Below are 21,686 nucleotides of genomic sequence, written 5' to 3' on the forward strand. Positions count from 1 at the left end.
GGCCGGTTTGGATACCTTCGCTCGGGTTGGGCGGGGGGGGGGGGGCGTCGATTTGACCCCTCAGATCTCAGGAGCCAAGAGAGCTAGAGACACCAAATTCACAGGGTGTGTTGGCCTGTACCTGAACCCACTTAGGCTATAGTTTGAGGTTCCTAGGTCATGACCTTTGGATCAAATAAGGTTAAACAAATTCGAACTCCTGGCTAGTCCCCAAAGTGCCTCCAGAAACTAGATACCTGTTGTAAGTAAAGGGTCGCATGCTCGTTTAAGGTTAGTGACTTCGTTTGACCTTTTGAAGGTCATGGTGACCGAAATTGGACAAGACTGCTCTGAGGCTGCGTTTGAATAAGCAACAAGGATTACGCTGGGCAGTACACTCCTAACAACAAAATGTTGACCTGTGTCATTTTAGGTCAGTGACTTATTCTGACCGTGATAAATCCATGGAGTATGTATGATGCCGTTCCTGTTGTCAATAAATTCCAATTGGACACCAGTAACTACCTCATTAATCAAGCCTCAAGGCAATAAAGCACGATGATTTTGACCTAGGTCTGACCTTCATACCTGACCTTGGGCCAATGGAATTTGTTTATTCAGTTGTGTTGTCTAGGAGAATATCTCAGATATGTATGACTTCGTCTAACACTCCTTTGTTGCATGAGATCAAACGGTTCCTAAGAAACTGACTTCGCTGAATCTATGGCCTGACTTTGACGAACTGTAGCTCAGCGATCTTACAAGGTACGTTTGAATGTTCGGTACCAAACAATCTGCTATTCAATTGTCTACAGTTATGCGCGCCGTCCGGGAGCCATTCCGGAAAAAAACAACATTCGGGGGTGACAAATTACCCCCACCCGAGCGCGTGTTAAGAAAGCGGTCCCAAATGACATTTCAGTCTGTCAAAGAACGCTGTCTCACGTTCCATTAAGCCCTTAATTAATTATCGGGCCGCTGTTGTGAAATGGTACGAGTTCTTTCGCTGCTGGGATTATGTTTGGCTTACGCTCGTGTTTGGTTTAACTACAATAGAGGATCAGCATTGTGCGAAGCGCAGTTTGTAGCATGATGGTGACAATTGCGATTGTTGGAAGGTATGATTTGATTTTGGAGTAGGTCACGTTCTGATGCTCTAATAGTCTTGCGCTTTGATTACTCGTAGAACGCTTTTTCAAAATTTATGCAGCTTATTATCTGTACTCAGTTCACTTATAGCTGACCCAGTTTGTTGTTGCTTCTGGTCGTCCTGCTCGAAACATTGCTAGTCCACTAAGGCCCCGGTTACGTCAGCCGGTTCATGCGCGCACCTCGGAGCACCCCGGAGCACCCCGGAGCACCCCGGAGCGCTCGACCGAACAGCGCCCCGGAATGAGTATTGGCACCTTTAAGATGACATGTTTTAATTCTGGTCGAATTGGTTCGGACCCGGAGTCGTTACGGCGGACGGGTTGTCATTCGCACGTCTGAACGTTGGTCGTGCGGGCGCACGGTATGCATGGTATGTGAGAGGATAATTAACCAATCTGTCTACTCCGTTCGACAGCGCGCTGCCATGTGCACATAAGAACGGGTGTGCGTGCCGGTGCAGCTGGATGCTGGTGCCGGCACAAGTAGTTCTGTCTCGTTTAACTACGACTTTCGGTTGCCGAAAGCCCAGTGGCACGTCTGGATATCCGCCGCTCGGGGGGGGGGGGGGGGAGGGGGACTGGCGGTGCGGACTCGGGACCTCAGTGTCAGTGCACAGTCGGCGGCTGGCCAGCAAACAGCGCGGCATTTGGTACCGAGGAAAACGGGCAATTTTGCGGTAACCTACGTTGGGTTGATCGCGACCAAAGTGTTATGAATTTCGCAAACATTCGGCGTGGATATTAATCCCCGTGAACTGAGCCTTTCGGCTGTCAATTTCATGGCCGCAGAATGCCTATCTTAATCGTCAACGTTTTGCAGTTGATATTGTGTTTCAACCATGCGACATTGATCTTTTCCCAGTTGATTGCTGGCGTGGCTATGGCTCTACCAGTGATTGGCTGGCCGTGTGATGTGTAGACGGCAGGTGTGCCCGCACGGTGCGGCTGGTAAAACTGTCGACCCCGTCGTTTGTGCACGAGCGCACGTGCTCGGCCGTCCGCGCCGGTTGACATTTGGCTACACTTTTACCCGTTCTTTTCCGAGTCGACATGTGTTGTTCTCGTTACGCTGTGGCTCGCCATTGGCGCGGTATGAACCAGATTTCGATTGGCGTTTCAGCAATCTTTGGCATCCTGCGAATGTTGTGCTCCATGTTGATCGAGCAGCAGGCGTCGACGTCGCCCCGCTGGTCGGATCGGGTCCCAAGTGTAACCTAGTGGCGCGACCCTGCTGACCCAGCCGCACGCGACGCCGCACGTGAGCGGCTACCATTTGCACCTGGCCGGGACCCCGTGTGTGCATGACGGATGAGCTGGCGTGGCGAACGCTATAATGTTAGGCGATACTGTTGTCTCGAAACATTGTAGAACAAGCCGAAGGCAATCGAATGGTCAGTCGAAGCGACGGTCACGCGTCTCCACGCATTCGTGTTTGAAAGGATCACCATCATCTGACCGTGTGCTCGGTTGGCGGAGGACAGCACACATTCTGCTGTGAAATTACAGTCGCCCAGGTTCCGGTCAGTTGGCGGGTAGTGTAACCAGGCTCATTCATCTCGCCAGACGTGAATGCGCTGCCTCTGAGCCCGACGTTGCGAAAGCCTGGCCCAGCTCTTGACAGCCGGCCGAAGAAAGGCTGGGCGGCGGCGTGTGAGCCCCCCGCGCGGCCCGGTCCTGTCCTGTCGGGCCGCGCGGCCCGGTCCTCCCCTGTGGGCCGCGCGCAGCCATTGAGTCCGCTGGCTGCACGTGGCGGCGGCGACCCCGTCCGGCCGGCCCAGTTCCAGACAAAAGGCGCCGCCGACGGGACGGCGCACTGGCCGCCGGGGTGGGGGTCGGGCAAAAAATCGGTCGGCGCGCGCCCTCGCGCCGCGCCACAAAAACGCGCCGTCGCCGGTGTGTGCCGGCCGGCCGGTCGGCGGCGCGCCGGCGCCGGTGGCCTTGGCGCCAGTGAAAGTACCGCAGCGCGCCCTTTGTGCGGCCGACGGCGGCCGGCCGGGCCAGGCGGCGGCAGCTGGCGAGTATGGAGGCCCTCCGGCGGCGGCCGACTCTCGGCACTGCCGCCGCCTCCTCCGCGCGGCTCCGGCCTGCGCGGCGGGTGGGCGCCGAGCTGTCGCTAGCGACGGCCAGGGTCTCGCTACGCTCCATGCCCTCCGACCCGTATCGACGCGTGCGGACGCAGACGCGGGCAATGAGGCCGCAGGGCGGGCGGGGCGTCCGCAGGCCAGAGCGGGGGCGAACCGGCCTGCAGGTCGCGGCGCCGCGAGGCGGCGGGCCGGCCTGGCCGGGTGTGGGCCAGCGGACGGCGCGCCGTTGCGACACCCGCACAGGACACGGCCGTCGGCTGCGGCCACCCTTTCTCGGCAGGGGCGCACTTGCGACACGCCGCTCGGCGACCGTGGCGACCTTGTTTCGCTAATGGCCGTCCTTTCAGCCTCGCTTGGGCCCGGGTCAACTCGGAGGTGCTCGGCGGGCTCATCGGGAGACCCTTTCGTGGTGTGGGAAAGTTTGGGTGAGCATTTTGTGCGCTTTCCGTCATTCAGGGGAGTTGTGTTGATATACGTGGGGCAAAAGTCAGACTGATCCCCGAGGGAGAATGTTGCCCTCTGTTTTCCAATGTGCGGCCAACATAAACGTTGGTTGGATGTTTCATGGACTTAATCGTGTTCTTCAATATGCCCGTCGCTCGGTATTTACTTTTCTTCATTTTCTGCCCCGGCAAGGTGGATGGTGAATTGTAACCAGTTTTAGGCGGCTGGTATCGGCGGGCGTCATTGCGAAAGCAAACGCTGTTTCGCAATGCAAAGTTGCTGAATTCGGCGACCGTCAACACGGGAAAATGACGAAAGCCGGCTGGATGGGCGGTTATCGGCTGGTGCGGTCGGCAGCTGTGCTGATCCCGGTCAGGGCCGGCCGATTGACCCACGTGGCCGATCCGCGAGCGCAGGGCGCCGCTCCAGCCGCGCTCAAACGCTGGAGGTGCAGATGATCGGCCTGACCCCGAGCCACGGGGCCCGCTGTGTGCGGCCAAACAGCTGTGGCCGCTCGCAAGGGCTTGTCTTTCTCTTGGCCGCCCGGTAATGTGTCCCGCATCGTTTCGACAGCCTGTCGTATCGTGCGCTCGGGGGCGTCAGGTGGTGTCTGTGGAACTTGGAAACGAAATCGCGCAGCGTGAGCGAATCTTTGGCACGTGCTTGTCGGTATTTGAAAAAGACTCCTAATGATAATGCAATCCCAACTGCACTGGACGCTCACAATCTAGTCCCGGTCAACCCGAAGTAAAAGTGTTTCCCGCAATTGGCCGTGGTTGTAAAACTCGGCAAAGAGAGAGGGGGCGAGTCCAATCGGCTGGTTTCCCGTTTCCAACGCAAACAGTGAGTGACTTTGGCCTCGTGCTGTGCAGCTTGCGCTTGCCGCCGCGTCCTTTCACTAAGGCGCCCATGCAGCTGGCAGGCTTTGGTCGAGGAAGTGCTTGGACCCTGCGCGAGTCGGGGAAAAGGTGTTAGCAAACCCGAAGGCACCAGGAAAGTCGAATCTTGATGCGATGCTCCGGCGTGAGTTACGTGGACGGGATACACGGCGCCATCTATGCGCGCCGCCCACAACCACAACTGTGCACAGCCGCCGCTGTCAGCAGCACCGTCGCTCCCAGCCCGCGCCTTGTGTAACACCATCACATCTGTCGCCAGGTGGAGGACCAGATGAAGCTTCTGCAGGCCACGTGGTCGGTGATCATGATCCTAGATCACATCCACCAGCGACTGCACAACAATCTGCCTGACAGCACAACGCTGCCCAACGGGCAGAAGTTTGACCTGCTGACACTCAGCCTGTTCGGCATGACCGAGCTGGTGCCGCAGCTCAACGACGTGACGGCGCGGCTGCAGGAGCTCAGCTTCGACGTCAGCGACTACATCTGCCTCAAGTTCGTCCTTCTGCTAGACCCCAGTGAGTGTTGGCGGGAACGGCAGGGGCAGGCGTGCGCAGACCGCGGGCAGGGTGTGTTCGGTTAACGGAGGGCCGTAACCGGACCCAGTAGCTTTGGTTGTGGTCCCCACCGTGGTGGTGCCCACTGCTGGCCAATAGGCTATTCCCGCTTGGACTGTCAACAGCCGCAGTTCCCTCAGCTGCTCAGACTTGCCTGTTTATCTGGACACCGCACCGTGCCCCGGGAGGAGTTCTCCACGGCGCCGGTGTGTGGCCGATGTCGGCATGAATGGGCGTGTGGGTGGGTGGCTGTGCGCGCACGCGGACGGGCGTTGGGTGGTGGCGCCCAGCCCTGCCGGCCCTCGCACCCTAGCCAGCGCCGCTGCTGGGGCCACGCTGACGCGCCGCCCGCGCTCTCCGCCAGACATGCAGACGCTGGGCAACCGGCGGCATGTGCAGCAGGCGCAGGACCAGGTGAAGCAGGCCCACATGGACTACTGCAGCACCGTCCACACGGACATACAGGTGGGGCCGCCGACCGGACGGCGCCGATGAGCCTGGCTTGGGCCGGGCGCGCCAGCTGGGGGTGGGGCCGAGACCTGACCGGCTTCCCACGAGCTGTGGCCGTGCGCCAGTCGAGGGGACGGGCTCCCCGTGACAAGCCTCGCCGGTCCAGCTGCGAGTGAGGGCACGCTCGGCGCGTCGCTCTCTCGCGTACAAAGCCTTTCGGCGCCGATGTGGGCCAAGCCGAGCTGCGTGTGTCGAAGCGTCCGTCGCCCCCGCGTGCTACCGGGAGCTGCGGCCTGTGCGTGCGCGCATGTGTGCGTGTGTTTTCGTGTGTGTGCGTGTGTGCTTCAGCTGACCGTCGTGGCGCGCGCGGGCCGACCGTCCGCTGCAGGGCAAGTACCAGCGTCTGATGGCGCTGCTGCCGGAGCTGCGGGAGCTGGCGCTGCGCGGCGAGGACTACCTGTACCAGAAGCATGACACCAACAGCGCCACCTCGCTCCTCATCGAGATGCTGCACGCTCGCAGGCGTGAGTGAGCCGGGCAGCCGCCCTTCTCACGGCGCTGACCGCCGTCGCACGGCATGGAGGGGGCTCAAGGGGGCTCAAGCCCAGGCACCGCTGATGAAGGGTTCTTCCGGTGTTTATTCCGGATGGTTGTATTTGGACCAGAAAGGGTCTGGAATGACCGTCTGTGTTGGAAGTGTATGATATGGGACGTCAGCACTTCAGAAAATTTGTGGTGGAGCACTAGAATAGTGGTCCACTCCTGCCCCTTGCAGGTCCTGCTTTGCTCCTGGTCCGGGTTGTGGCTATAGCCCATCAGGCTGCTCATGAGTTACGCACAGTCGGTAGCTCTCTAACGCACAGTACGCTGTCTGACCGGATGTAGATGTAGGTCCATGCTGTCATACTTTTGGCTCCTCGGCGGCCCCCTCACATTACCTAGAAGCGCCGATGATGGGTTGACGTCTGTCCGGCTCGATGCTGATTGGTCTATCTTGAGTGAGGAGGAGGGCAACTGGTATTGATCCCCGAGCCAGAGGTGTGATGACACGAGCAGTCTACATAGAAATCGCTGCCACCCGAATCGGCCACACATTGTCGAGCGTTGGTGGACTGTGGCCTGCCGGTGCGGACGGGGGCGGCGGCGCTGCTGCCGGTCCGTGCGCTGTTGGCGGCGCCGCGCCGGTGACTTGTGCGTGACCGGCCGCCTGTCAGTTCTAGGGCGAGTGCCAGCGCAGTGAACCGGGCCGGGCCGGGCCGGCGGCGGCGGAGCGGCCGGCCGCCGGCGCCTCTCGGGCCCGATATTACCAGTACAAACGCCGAGGCCGCATCATCATCCCTACGCTGGCGCCGCCTGGCGGCCGCCGCGCCCACCGACGGTGCGCCGGCCGCCCGCCAGGGACGGACGCCATCATTGTGAGCATTGGCGGGCGGTGTGTCAGTGAGTGAGCGCGTGAGAGTGGGGAGGCGGGGCGCGGCCGCCGCGGTGCGATTTCGGCAGAGACAGGACTCGGTGGACGTCGCGCCTCGCAGCACACACTGCCCTTCCTCTGCTGTCACCGGCTCCTGCTCCTCTCTCCGTCTCACTCTTCCGCCCGACGCTAGTCTGCGCGCCCTTCTCACTTGCTGTATCTGTGGTTGTGTGCCCGTGGTGAGAGCACGCTGTGAAGGGGTTATTTTTGGTACACTCTATGCGGCTGCGTTGTTGAGATGGGTCGGGCCGCTTGGCCCAACTGCGATTGAGTAGTTAGCTGTTGCGCGATGTCACAAAGACTGGCACAGTCGTTAACAGCGTTTCTGGAGTGGTGTGACGTTAGGCGCGGACGAAGGCTCTGTATGGTGTGTGCGCAGGCGTGTTCGGTATGCACAAGGCGTTAGCTGTTCGGGCGCTGTACGTAACATGGGCCGACGTACCTGAGACCGTTACAGAAATCTGTATTTTGCTACATGAAGTGATTTAAGCCGGCGTCGGCTGGACGGCGATCAGAAGCGTGTTTTATTTCTGGCACGTGCGGCGGCGGCGGCGGCGTGCCGCCTGGTGTGGCTGAGTGGGGCGGTGCGCGGCGGCCCCGGCTCGAGCGCGCCGCCCCCGCCCGTCTGGCCGGCGACGGCGACCGGTGCGCGTCCTCCCGACGGACCTCTTTTGTTACCATATTGTTATAAATTATGGAGGCGGCGGGTGGGAGCGAGTGAGGCGTCGGGCGCCAGCGCCGGCGCCCCGCGCGCGCGCGCGTCGCCAGCCCGCGTGACCGACCACCGGTGTGCAGTAGTGGGGAGTAGGCTTTTGACTGCGCTGTCGCTCTGTCTGCCTCTATGGCGAAAACGGGGACATTCCGGGAATAGGGCATTAAGATGTGTACTGTGCACGTGCCTGCTGTCGAGGTTCGCCTCCCGTAGCCGTGTGTCCGTGTCGTGTGCGTGGCTGAGCGTGCCTGAGCGTGAATGGGGGTACGCGGTTCAACCGCGTGCCTTTTAGAGCCGTGCGCGTGCTGGTGTGCGAGTGCTGTCCGGTTCGCTGGCGTGGCTTGCGAACCAAGAGTGGGTGAGAATAAAATATTGTGGTGAGCCTCATGTCTTTCCTGGAGTGGATCGTGTGCGGCCAGCTGTTTCGGCGTTTCCGGGCTCTAGGCTTCTGACCTTTTCCCCGCTTGCTCATGGTAGCGCTAGGCATCATGCATCCATTAGTGTTTAGCAGTCTGTGTTGACATCGCACTAGTCATGTGGTTATTTTTGCTAGTCATCTCGACTTGTGTTCAGTATGCTTTTAGCGCGGCCGTCGTCCCTGGACGGCGGTGCGGGCGCGGGCGCGGCGAATCGTGAGGTGTTTGTGTAACATTCCATGCGCGTCTGTCTAGGGGTGTAGCGTCGGGTTGTGGCATCTCTTGACCGGTGGTCGGTCCCGGGCGGGGTGGGCGCCGCCGGCGCGCCGGCCGGGGCGGTCGCGGCGGCGCGTCTGTCTGTCTGCCTGTCTGTCTGCCTGCCTGCCTGTCCGTCTGCGTGTGACGCCCGCGAGTGATGGTGGCGAGAGACGCCATTTTAGTCTGCTAGAGCACATTGGAGACGTGATTCCCTGTGGGACTCGTGTGGAAGGAAATAAAGGTATATCACCAGCCTTGCAGCCTTCTTTTTCGGTTGGCTTCAGCGGGCGTCCAGTGCGGCTGACCCACCATCGCCGATGTGTTCCTAACGACAGCCTTGTCACGAGTCACGTCAGTCAGTCAGTCAGTCTGTCAGTCAGTCATCAGCTGAGTCACGAGGCTCGTCACTGAAGGGACGGACGAGCGCTGCAGGTGGCTCTTCGTGGAGGTAAGACTGCGTGGGGGGACGTCCCATGTTTTGGTGTAGAGAACGACAAGACGCGTAGGCGTGTTGTGGGCCAGAAACCTGAGTGCATGTTTGTTGTCCGTACAGCTCTTCATTGGCCACGGACACTGCGCCATTAAGACATTCTTGGCGTCAGTCTTTAGTCGGTGGTCAAGACTTCTGTAGAAACATGAACGCGTTACGTGCCGCGTGTATAGTGGTCCTCCCTTCTAGAAGACAGGTAGCCACTCGCACTTTCAGGGTGGGCAACTACGGTAACTGTTAGACCGGGCAGTTGCAAAAAGATATCAAACCAGCGTGGTGTAGCATAGGTGCCAAATCCATGCACGTGATGAGGTGTCGCCATGTGGAGTGGGGCGCAGGAAGTTGGCAAGTTAGCGATGTATTTCACGACGAGCTCCGATTTCATAGAAAAAAACGCCAAATGTCTATCACGGCATGAGAATACCAGGTCTGGCGTGTTTTAACCCGTGCATGGCCGGATGGGGCAGTTGGCTTCCTTCCTACGGGTTTTCGAACACAGCTCAAAAATAAACGCTCGTAACGACTCAAGATTCTCAGTACCTGCCTATCTGTCAATTTGGCATGCTTTGTGCAAAGCTGAAGTTCTGATCTACCAAGATCAGTGACCTAGTGCTGGTCAAAGGGCGGCCTCCAAAAATGTTTGACGATGCGTAACTTGTAGGTTATTTGACATTGTTTAATTTGGCATAGTGATAGATCACAATATTGCCCAAAGTTTGCATCTTTCAGATCTATGAGAAAATGCAAGGTAAGTGACCTGAAGTCAGGTCAAGTTCTGCTATTTTATCGTAAATAATGCAAGCTGTACGTATTTTTGTGTAGCTTTGGCGTGATATATAAGGAAAAGAGTACTAACTCACATGCGCAACCATCATCACCAGAGAGCACATTACCTTGGCCCAGGCACGACCTATCCCCATGGCACCTTCTGCAAAACACCTGCTGAGCTCTAAATAGGCAGTTTTAGTAGGCAATTTTGGACGAAGAAGTCGAACACTCAACTGAGAGCATGTTGGGATAAAATTACCATGCACAATGAGATCACCTTAGGACATACAGGGTTATGTGGGGTCATTCAAAGTTAATGACCTATAGTCACCCTAAATGGTGTTTTGCGTTTGACATATTTTTCACAGCTGCACTTTATAAAATATACTCAGAAGCACGTCGTGAAAAATATACTCAGTCAGAGGCACATTGTGAAAAACCATCGTTCTTCTAGGTTACTGGTGGACCAAATTTAAACGGTGACCTGATCTGACCCGACCCAAGTGGGCGGGGGGGTGGGGGCAGAAATGGCCGGAACGAACTCCCCACAGTGTCTGTGGTTATTTCCGTGTCCTTCGTATCCGTATTGACGTGTTAGCGGAGGTATTAAATGCACCCATTGGAACGAGATACAGAACGACTTTCGTGATCTCTGGTGACTTCATATTTAACAAGGGATCAACACTCGAGTGCATTCTGCATTCTTTGATGAGGTTTTCAAAACGGCATCTTTGGTTTTCTCATACGGCGTCTGGAAGTTGGAGATCTCAGGAGGGAAATCAACTCCCCCAGCCGCGCGCGGCTGTCTCAGACCTTCGGCCGGGCACGGATTAACATCGCGTGACCTTCAAGGTCAAATCCAAAGCCAAATCGCGTAATATTTGCGAAAAGCTAGCGAACAATTTCGGAATTTCAAGCATGACATTTTGCAACGCATAAGCTAGCATTCTGAAGAGAATTATTGGTATCAAGGCAGCAAGGTGAAATGACCGTGGAGTCCATGCCGTGCAGAGGATCAATAATGTCTTCCGATGTCGACCGATTTCGAATTTTCAACGTCAGAACCTTATTCAGCGTGCGAACGAGCATTCGTCAAAAAATCTGACGTATTGATGTAAAACTTCGAGGTCAGTTCAGGGCCAAGGTGGCGGGAACTCGATTTCGTCCAAGAGTTACCAGCCAATTTCTGGTTTTCAAGCACTCGACTTCTTCAGCGCGTATGTCAGCGTCTGTCGAAAAGTCCTTACCTTTAAAAGTCAGCGTTGACGAGGGCGTCCAAGATGAAATGACAGGTGTTCACGGCATTGGTGGTGCGACTTAAGCTCCTACCGACAGGAATGCTACGACTTTTTCTACTGTCAATACTTAGACATGACTTCAACGCTGTGCGAGTTGACTTGTGCTGCGAAAAAACATACGCTCGTCACTCCTGCTGCAAGCACTTATGTTGTCATTACTTATGCCTGACAATGCCTCTACTGCAAAAGCTTAGTCGCGACATTAGTGCTACACGACAGAACTTGTGCTGCACACATTTATCCTCGTCATTACTTTACTGTAAAAATACATAGTCATTATTTATACACGACTTTACTTCTACTGCAGATAGCTATACGCAACATTCATGCTGCACGATAAAAATTATGTTCTAAAAACTTACTTCCGACGCTAACTCTTTTGCAAAAACTTATATAACCACTGCTTATACACTGCATTACTTCCAATCCAGACTCATACGCGATATTAGTGGTACAGAATAGACTTGTGGTTAAGTCTGCTGCAGAAGTAGTGACTTGTCTATGTTTTTCAATATAAGTTTTGTTGTGCAGCACTCATGCTATGCATGAGTCTTTGTGGTAGATGTAATGTCGCGTGCAAGTGAAAGCAAGAAATTTTGCAGGAGATTTAATGACGTATAAACTTTTGAATTACCAATTTCATGGTGAAGCACCGATATAGGGTAAACGTTTTTTGCAGTGGAAGTAATGTCGCGTATAAGCTAAGTCTGTGTAAGCCCCTGCAGCAGAAATAATGTCGCGTATAACTGATGTACCATTCTTGTCGGTGGGTTTTTCCTGCCCTAGCACTACCGTCGTGACACCAAATGACGGGGTCTACGATAACATTTAACGGTTGCCGGTCGATTCCTGATTTCCGCAGCACCAAACTCTTCTCCAGAGCATAAATCTTGCTTCAGTCGAAAAGTGTTGTGCTATCAATGTCAAGCTTCGAGGTATACGTTCACCGTGTGAGGGCAGGACATGTCGACGGACGCTGGTTCACGCGCTGAAGATTCTCATGCTTAACAATCTGAACCGACCGGCAGTTTTTGTGTGATGAGGAATTGCCGTCATTCGACCTTGCGTTTGAAAATTGACCTTGCGAGGAGAAAGAGCAGCTTCATCGCAAGGTACGGCTAGGCAGAGGAATGGGTAAAACAGAACGACGCAGGACAGCGCAGCAGTCTGCGCTTTGTCGTGCAGTGTTGCATGTGCGGGAAATTCCTGGTCCGTGATGCCTACGGCTAGGCCCAGTCGGCCCAGTCTGCGAACAAGCCACAGTTGGACGACACGAGCCCCATGACCTGGGATTCTCCTAACGCGTCGTGGAATCACCGAGTGCGGTCGAGCGTCGCCAGTCGGGTATCCGCGCGGCCGACCGGCCTCTTCCGGTGGGATTTCGAGGCGCCGTCTAGACGAGCCGGACATCCGCAGCTCCGGCCAGCACGGCTTGGCCTCTCGGCCGAGCGCTGCGCTCGTAGGCAGGTCACTGAACCGAAAACGTCCCGACGATGTAGGCCACGCACCGCAGTGACGGCGGTTGGTAAAGACATGAGGGGTTTAATATTTCTGTTCAGCTTGGATGACACTGGTGGTGAACGCCATCACAGTGCGTGGTACGACGCAACATTTAACACAGGCCACACTACCGTGTACTGTGTACTTCCTTAGCTTGTCGGTAATTTATGCTGGGCTGGAGGTTACTAAGCCACCAAGAGACGATAGGTATGGATGGAGTTTTATATCTTTTCGTGGTGGCCTCCTACCCCTTTCCACGGGCGCGGCTGCCTGTCCCGGACAGCCAGTTTGGGAGGGGCAACAGGGCGGACAAAGTGCCCCCTGCTAGCAGTACAAATCCGCGCCCAAATTGGTCGAATTCGCCCAACTCCATTTCAAAGGGACTAAATCTTATTTGTACGCGTCTTTTGTCATCTTTGACTGGGAAAAGGCACAATTAACCATACATGCAGTCTTGCTCGAATTTATTTGCAAGTCGATAAAACAAACAACGCACGAACTAAATGACTGCATGGAGTACACCAACGGCGCTTTTCATTTGGGAACGTTTCATTCGACCCTTTCTAAATAGATGAAGTCGAGGATGTTGCCGTGTTTTCGAAGTTTCACATAGGCATTGAGGGGCGCGAGGCTTGAACACAGAATAGATATAATCTGACTGATGGACTCTTTCATTCATATGTTGCGCGCGGGGGACGCGTCGCCGAGAGGGAGAGGAGGGGGGGGGGGGGGGGGTTCGCAGTGCTTAGTCGCCTTAGAGCGCGACGGCCGGCCGCCACGGCCGTTCAGAGAGTATCAGTGTGAGCCCCAGGGACGCGGAGCCCCCTGCTGAGGCGGCCGGCCGCCACGGCCGTTCAGAGAGTATCAGCGTGAGCCCCAGGGACGCGGAGCCCCCTGCTGAGGCGGCCGGCTCGCATGCGGCACGGCACGGCGCTCCGACCGACCAGTGGAGCGGCCTGGTGCCGAGAGCGAGCCACGAACCCACGACAGGGGCGGGGCGCCGCACTTCTCTGGGGCCGGCGCCACAGAGGGCAACAGAGGTGCGGCGGTAGTCTGTATTCCGCAGGAACCTGCGGGTCTGCTGGACTGGCGCCGCCATATTTGTGTGGCCCGTGCCATAGCGTTCATCGTCAAGCATTCTGGGACCTCGAATCCATTTTTCAATTTTTCTGCAGGATCTTTCGCAACGTTGGATGACACACGGAGATTTTGCTAAAAATCGCCCTTGATCTGGGATTTTTCCGCAATTTCGTCGAAGGTAGCACTTAAGAAACCAGTGCTAATTCTTTCGAATGGCCATTGGGCATCTAGGATCTTTTCTTGGCATCCAGGGAATGTCTGACCAGGAGTACAAGTCGCCGGGACCAAATCGAGGAACCTACTGAGACGAAAACCACGCGGACACTTAGCCCAATGGCAGTAATCGTTAACTATCGAAAACATCGGTGCTGAATGTATGCTCCAGTCAGGAGCAATGCGAGCGTAGCGCATTCATCATGCTGCTATAGCTGTTGTTCGCTAAGCGACCAATCGCCAACCCGTTTCAAAGCAACATCAGCGAACCGCTGTGGAAAGACGACTGCTATCAAAGAAAAGACCGATTTTTTGGGTTACCCAGGAAGTTAAGCTCTCTGCCATCACCCTGATCGCCAAGCGAACGAGGCATCATACTATTCATTGTAAATGTCGGAGAACATGCGTGCTCCCGCTGGGAAGCTCTTCCTGGGGAGCTTAAGCGGACTTCAACCAACTGAATTGGACCGGACCTCCAGGAAGTCAGGACCTGTGCTGACGACAGAGTCCCAATAGTCTGGTCATCAAGACATGGCTTAGCCCTGATGGAGGCTCTATCCCAGCGAATCGTTCCCCGCGGTTAAGCTTTTTTTCAAAAAGAAAGCTGAACAGTATGGTATCACATGGCAACTTCACCGAACCTGTCCGCAGTGTGTCCTCGCACAGCCATCGCCTGTCCGCAGTATGTCCTCACACAGCCATCACCTGTCCGCAATGTGTTCTCGCACAGCCATCACCTGCCTGCAGTGTGTCCTCACACAGCCATCACCCGTCCGCGGTGTGTCCTCACACAGTCATCACCTGTCCGCAGTGTGTCCTCACACAGCCATCACCTGTTTTTTGCAGTGTGTCCTCACACAGCCATCACCTGTCCGCAGTGTGTCCTTGCACAGCCATCACCTGTCTGCAGTGTGCCTTCACACAGCCATCACCTGTCCGCAGTGTGACCTCACCCAGTCATCACCTGTTTGTTTGCAGTATGTCCTCACACAGCCATCACCTGTCCTCAGTGTGTCCTCACACAACCATCGCCTGTCCGCAGTGTGTCCTCACACAGTCATCACCTGTCCGCAGTATGTCCTCACACAGCCATCACATGATCGCAGTGTGTCCTCACACAGCCATCGCCTGTCCGCAGTATGTCCTCACACAGCCATCACCTGTCCGCAGTGTGTCCTCGCACGGCCATCACCTGTCCGCAGTATGTCCTCGCACAGCCATCACCTGTCTGCAGTGTGTCTTCACACAGTCATCACCTGTCCGCAGTGTGTCCTCACACAGCCATCACCTGGTCGCAGTGTGTCCTCACACAGCCATCACCTGTCCGCAGTGTGTCCTCACATAGCCATCACGGCCGCAAACGGTGGAGCTTGTGTCGAAATCCCTCGCAAACGGTGGAGCTTGTGCCGAAATCCCTCGCAAACGATCAGCACTTTGTCAAAATACTTCAACAGCAGCGTCCAGGCCGTGTAGGTCCCAGGGAGGGGCGTCCCGGGACAACCCTCAAATTCTGGCGTCACGACGATGTTCGAGATGGCGATGGTTCGGCGAAGGCAACGTAACGTTGAGGAAGTCAAATCAATGTGCTAATTGAAGTGTTTTATGAGTTCCGAAAAGTGGATCAACTAGAAACTAACGTAGATATGATGAGATATGACGTTCATGTCTCCCTGTCCAGGCGGGCTGTGAGCTGAGCGATCGAACAGAAACTCTGACGAGATCGACAGTTGTATTGCTCTGCAAAATCAAATAAGCACTGGCCCATTGCAGAACGCAAAACGGCACTTACATAAGAAAAAACACTGGTGGGTAGTGATGCACAATGGAACGTTTTGTACACATACTGCTGCAACTTGCACAGTGGAGTGAGGACGGGCATAGCTCACTCGCCATGCCATAATATCGAATGACACGCTCGCCACACAACCGGCAAGAGCAGAGCAATACAGAAAGCGTTGCAACATAACGACATAAATGAGTGGTTAACTCAACTCCCATACGGACAACGTCACATATGCCCATCAAAAGATCCAACAAGCCCGGTGATGTACAGCACTCACAAAGCTCAAATCATACGCGACAAACCACTATGGCGACAAAAACGAAAGTCCAAAAAATATAGCGTGCCTAGCGCAACAACCCGAAAACATATCCTGCGGAAAACACCAATGGCACTCACCCTCCGTCGTTGACAGCAAAAACTAAGTCACGCAAGACGTAGCCGGCATTTTGACGACTGGGGGTACCAACATGGCGTCATTGGTCGTGTTGGACCCAGCCGTGTTGGTTTCCCTCATTTCCCTCCGCGCTTTGCGTCGGCGGTAGATGATGCAGAAGACGATGAGGTTCAGAACGCCCCCTGTGTTCGAAAAGGTGGTGACGAACTGGAAGAGCAGTTGTGGCGGTGGCTGTACCAGCTGCCACGTGCCGTACAGCGCCATCGCCCACCACTGCACGAAGAAGGCGGCCACAAGCAGCAGACAGGTTTTGGCGGCGGCCAGGACGGCGCCGCTGAGCGCCGAGTGACCCAGCACACGCTCGTTATGACGTGCCTCGCGGTAGATCTTGAGCCAGGTGAACACGTACAGCACGGCACAGGACACGAGCACCACGCCGAGCGCCATTGTCGTGAAGATGAGGCTGGCGACGGTGCCATGGACGGCGTCGAAGTAGCAGAAGGTGCCGGTCGGGCCGAACCCGCCGGCAGCCGCCACCACCGTGCCGAAGACGAACGGGGTGCCGAAGGTGTAGCTCAGAAGACGCCAGTCGCACGTGCCGAAGTTGAGCGCGTGACGCCGGTACACCAGCAGGCAGGCGTTGATGGCAGTGATATGGACCAGCAGGTTCTGCGCCGATATGAACTCGGACAGCATGAAGCCGTAGAAGGCGCAGAGTGCCGGCGGAGTGACGTGCCCTCGCTGGAGCGCGTAGTGCAGATGGTCCATCGAATGCGACACATTGAAGAGCAAGTCACAGAAGGCCAGATACACCACGATGCGGTCGCTCTGCGACCAGAGGAAAAACCGGCGCTTGTGCGAGCGAAACGAGCAGATGAGGGTGGTGAGTGCGCAGCAGAAGCTGCTCAAGATGCAGATTAGCGCTGCCACATGGATCACGTAGAACTGGCCGTTGTCCAGTCCGTAGACGGGCAGATCGTAGCCGGATCGTGCTGGCGACGCTCGGGTAGTATTGCCCGCCGCCAGCCGCTCTGCAAGGTAGGTGTCGTTCTCCATCGCCGACCGCAGCGACGTCCCGGCGAGTGGCCTCCTCCGGCGCCTGGGTCGAGGCGGAAGGCGACGCTTTCGGACCGCGTCCGGACAAGCGTGTCTTCTGTGGCGATCGTGTTCGAACGGAGGGGTCTAGCCCTGCCTCACCCGCTGTGATCGCGCGCGACCAGGGGTCTGCCCTGGGCAGCAGGTCACTGACTGCGCGACAAGCGCCGATCCGCCGTCAGCGCCGAGCGGCTCGACAGAAGATCCTGTGCTCTCCAGGGATGCTCTCCGACTCTGGCGGGGCAAAGAGGCAGCCTATCGCCTCCCTTTCCGCGCCGCTCATCTTCTGGGAAGAGCGGAAGTGACGCACTGACCAGAAACATCCGGCACTCAGGACTATCCGGTTGCGTGGTGCGAAGAACGCAAATACGTTCCCAACAGCGAACGGCTACGGCATCTTGGCTGCGAAGCGTCCTCGCGAAGAAGGTCCGGTTTTCGAGCAGCTGAGGACGCCCCCCCCCCCCCCAAGTGCATCGTTAAGCGCAGGTCTGAGGTTCCAAAAGGTAGTGTTGAACTCACTCTGCAGACGCAAAACTAATGCAACGTTTCAAGCGCAAGACCTCTCGAGAGAAACAAATTGTTTGGAAAAATATTTTTTATCAAACGAGAACGTGTAGATTACAGCTAGATACGCGTTAACATACAGGTTTGGTGCAAACAACCACTGCCGTTAACACGCCTTAAAATCGAAGACCTAACCAACGTACAGGCTTAGTAAAGCTTCTATATGTCGTAGTCGCATATATGAACACTTCGTGCTTGTGCCCATGCGAGCTGTATTTTTCCCGTCTATAAGTCCGGTCTCCATGGAATGGTAACATATTGGGAAAAGGAGGCATGTGGGGTAGCTATAACCCTAAGTATCTGCACTGATCTCCTCTATGTCAGATGAGCTTGCGCGTTGCGCTGCGGGATCCATCTTCCCCAAGGAACTTATACGCGTTCCTTTGGACGTTCATGAAACATTCTGACGGACCATGATTGGCCTTCCCTGGAAGTGTCAACTGTCCTGGGCCCCGACCGACCTTCTCCGGGCCACATGCCCGTTTTCAAAAGACGTCCCCGTGCCCCCTGTTGTTCAATTCCTGAAGTCCTCCCATTCGACGCGGTACATTGTGAACAAACACAATAGGAGCAAATCGACTCGGTATACTGATAACCTAGACCAAACCAGAAATAGGCTGGCTTTGAACACGAGACCTGAAATAAAACCGACTGATATTAAGCCGACTCTGCACATGACAGATGCAAACCAGCGGTGAAAACCAGCCCTGCAGGAATAAGCTCGATCTGGCGTGAAACCGACAGCCGTGTCCGCGGCTGCACCGGCGCAGTCGCGTGGCAGGCGTTACAGAGGCGGAACTGACGTGCGAAAAGGGCGTGTGGCGTAGATGCAGGCAAACATACGTCAGTATTTGACCGTTCAATCATCAGGGAGGCCTGAGTCATGATAACTGTGTCATGTGTACGGAGTGACTTACGAAGGTATAGCTGTGGGAATACAGATGTTAAGTCTAGCCGATGCAGCATGTATTTGGAACAGTATGAAATCATAAAACATACAAGAAAATCGCACAAAAGCCATTTTCCCAGGATCAAAAGGGTCGATGGTATTCAATCAGTCTCTTATCCCTATAGATCCATGCTCGATTAGCTGCTCCCATGCTTCATACGTCCTGCTCCTATACGGAGTGCAACTTATGCACATATTTTAGAGGCGCGTTGCCAGCCATGGCTGCGGCAATGCAAACAATGACGGCAGCAGATACCACATGTCCCTCCCCTACTCCAGCTCATAGGATTAGCTTGTCACTAAGAGAAACAACTCTATGAACAGACTTAGAGCCAGTTCCGGTGTCCGTACCTCGGTTCCTCGCCGTGCCCGCCCCTCCTGCCAGGGTGACAGGCAAGTGACGCCATGTGACCTCAGCAGATGAGTGCGTCGTAAAGCCCCAATGACGCACTTGCGGCATCCGTGCCAGTTTACAGATACAGCTATCTCTGGGTTTATATGTGGAGTTTGCGGTCATCTGCGCCTTTATGAGTGAGGATAAACAAAATGCGGTGTTCATTAGTAGCAGTGTTGTAATTTTGCGCTGGAAATACAATTATCTGCCTAGGTGTGCAGGAATGTCTTCAGCGGCCGACGTGGGGAGCCAGAGCCCTGGTAAGGAATGGGGACACGAGGTTGATAAAGGTCGCTGATGGTTGAACCCCCCTCCCCCCTCGCTTGAACACAATTATCACCGGCGTCGTTCAGTTGATCACGAGGGACATGATTTTCTTCGTTTTGTTTTTCTTTTAACTTCTTTTAGTGGACCAGAAGCCAGAGAAGCTGGCTGAAGATGTCATTCTATTTGTATTTTGAAGTCAGTCACCTAAACGGAACAATCGTTAAATGGCTGAATGTAATAAACTACCGCTGCTATTAATTCTTCAATGGTTAAGTGGACTCTTCGTAAACCAATCAGATGCAGAAGCAACGTTTGATCGAAAGGAAATGATTTGTTAACATGGCCAAGACATGCTTGTCGAAGCATGTCTTGTTCATCCTTCAGTAGGAATGGATTACTGGAAAAAGTAACATAATTCTGAACACACGCGAATGCAAGCTAAGATTCAAGGGCCATGCTCGCTCGGAAGCTCAGCTTGAGACCCATTCCGTCCCAGCGCGGGACGCGTGCAGACTACCATTCGGTCGACACGGAGCTGGGACTCCAAGTCGATCTGGAGGTCCCCTGGATGGATTCACCACGCATTGGTCCCCTCCCTGACCCGGGAGGCTCTCTGACCGGGCAGTTGACCCCAGATCGACGCAGTAACTCTCAATGACGTAACAACAGCACTCATCGCCGGTCTCATAATTGGCACATATATCCGGGTTCGGATTAACTGGATTGTAGCTGAACCGGGGTGGAGAGCGCCCCGCTCCCTGTTCGGGGCCCTGACTGATGCCCCTTCCCTCCTTCTATTGGCCTTTCCATTGTCTGTTAAGGACCCCCATCATAAGCCCGCGCATCTCTTTCACTGACGGATAGAGGAGATATAATGCGGAGGGGAGGGGAGAGGAGAAAGAGATTCTCCCCTCAATGTAATCGAGAATTTGTATCGTTTGCTCAACTCTTGTTCGGGGAATTCCGATCTAGAATTTCATCAGAGCAAAAAACAAAGCAAACGTGGTGCATCTGGATTCTGGTGGCTCTTGAAGTGGAAGTTTTGGGCTCTTCCAATCGTCCGCTTGTATTTGGTGCCTCTAAGAAATAAATGTTATGATGCCCCGAAAGGAAGGTTGTGCCACTCGCTGAATGGGCCGATGCAGAATTGTGTTTCCCCTGATATAAGCTCCTTTTTAAGATCGAGGTTTTAGGCCTTTAAATGGTCCACTCGTATACAGCGTCTGCTCAAAATGCGGGTTATGGCGCCTAAAAACCAAAGTTTCAATCAAAGAAATCAAAGTCAAGAGTGCATTGCCTCCTAGCCTCAGAGGCCAATCCAGGATCTTGTTACGATGAGAGGCACCACATTTTTGTGTCTCTGAGCTTAAGTGCCCCTTAAGAATATAGGTTTGGGACCCCTCGACTTCGGTGCATCTCAAAAATAAAGACACGGGACCACTTGTGCCCCTGAAATTTGGTGTCTCAATTTGGTAAGTAAGATAGAAGGCGGGAGGTGGGGGGGGGGGGGGGGGGGAGGGGGAGACATTGCAAAAAACAAAACAAAACAAAACAGGAGAGATGCTAACGGAGAGCAGAGTGCAGTGCCTCAGCTGTTCGCGCCAGCTCATCCACTCACATGTCGGTGACTGCGGTCGCCGATGGCGGAGCGTCTTCGTCCACTAGGAGCCCGGAGCCCTCTGGGCCGGAGTGCTGCTCTCCCCTGAACGTAACGCCCGCCGGTTTTGTTTCACAAGCCCCACCTCGCAGCTTTCAGTCATCAGCTACACTCATTCCTATTCGCACTCATGCTCAGATCCGTTTTGCACGCGCTGTTTCGTGTCCCGGGACAGGCCCGGGCCCCGGTAGCGAACGTCGGCATGCCCGGGGGTGATGCCTGGCCCTGAGTTTCCGGTGTCGTGGCGGTTTGCCTTGTTCTGATTGGCTCAGGCTCGGGCTCGAGCTCGGGCTCGAACCCCGAACTTTCCCGCGGAGCTGGTGGTTGTGTCAGCTTTCTCTGCTGTGGTCTGTTCTGCTTCTCCGCTCTGCATGAACCCTTCTTGGTCGTCCCCTGGAGGTCCGTTGACCCCAACGCGGCGCGAACGCGAGCTGCATGGGACGCGGCTTCGCCGGATGTCCCGCTCCCCGTTTTCCTCCCTGCTTCAGGCACGCTTTTAGCACCTGAGCGTGAGGCGCCGTCGCGCCGGGCCACCCGCTGCGCTCCGAGCCGGACCTCAGAATGGGACGCTCCCGCGAATGTCATCCCTCAGGCCCTCCCTGCAGGTCCCGGTCGTCTGCTTCGTTCGTCCCATTTGTGCTCAAAGTCAGGCCCGCTTTGCATGCGCTCTTTCTTGATCGACACCAATGATCTTGTTCTCGACAGAGCCGCTAGTTTCTCTTCCGGCGCGGCCTGTGTGCACAGACGCCTTGCCCGGCCTGCTGACACATCGCTAGCTGCCTAGCTTGCAGATAGCGTCCCATTTGCAAGGTT

At 55.4% G+C, this 21,686-nt stretch overlaps 2 protein-coding genes across 2 annotated transcripts; one reads left to right on the forward strand and one right to left on the reverse strand.

Annotated features, from left to right (window-relative positions):
* Positions 1-4,816: 4,816 nt before the first annotated feature.
* Positions 4,817-8,678, forward strand: LOC119101045 (nuclear hormone receptor FTZ-F1; the record flags this gene model as incomplete). Its single annotated transcript, XM_037224292.1, is given in 4 exon segments — positions 4,817-5,075; positions 5,479-5,579; positions 5,953-6,088; positions 6,779-8,678. Coding segments are annotated over 4 exon segments (510 nt in total). The 3' UTR covers positions 6,805-8,678.
* Positions 8,679-15,971: 7,293 nt separating this feature from the next.
* On the reverse strand, positions 15,972-17,003 carry LOC119099812 (uncharacterized). Its single transcript, XM_037222891.1, has one exon. The coding sequence runs from the start codon at positions 17,001-17,003 to the stop codon at positions 15,972-15,974; it is 1,032 nt and encodes a 343-aa protein (XP_037078786.1).
* Positions 17,004-21,686: the final 4,683 nt, after the last annotated feature.

This window comes from Pollicipes pollicipes, unplaced genomic scaffold, assembly GCF_011947565.3.
Source record: "Pollicipes pollicipes isolate AB1234 unplaced genomic scaffold, Ppol_2.1 Scaffold_4881;HRSCAF=5763_pilon_pilon_pilon, whole genome shotgun sequence".
NCBI classification, from domain to species: Eukaryota; Metazoa; Arthropoda; class Thecostraca; order Pollicipedomorpha; family Pollicipedidae; genus Pollicipes; species Pollicipes pollicipes.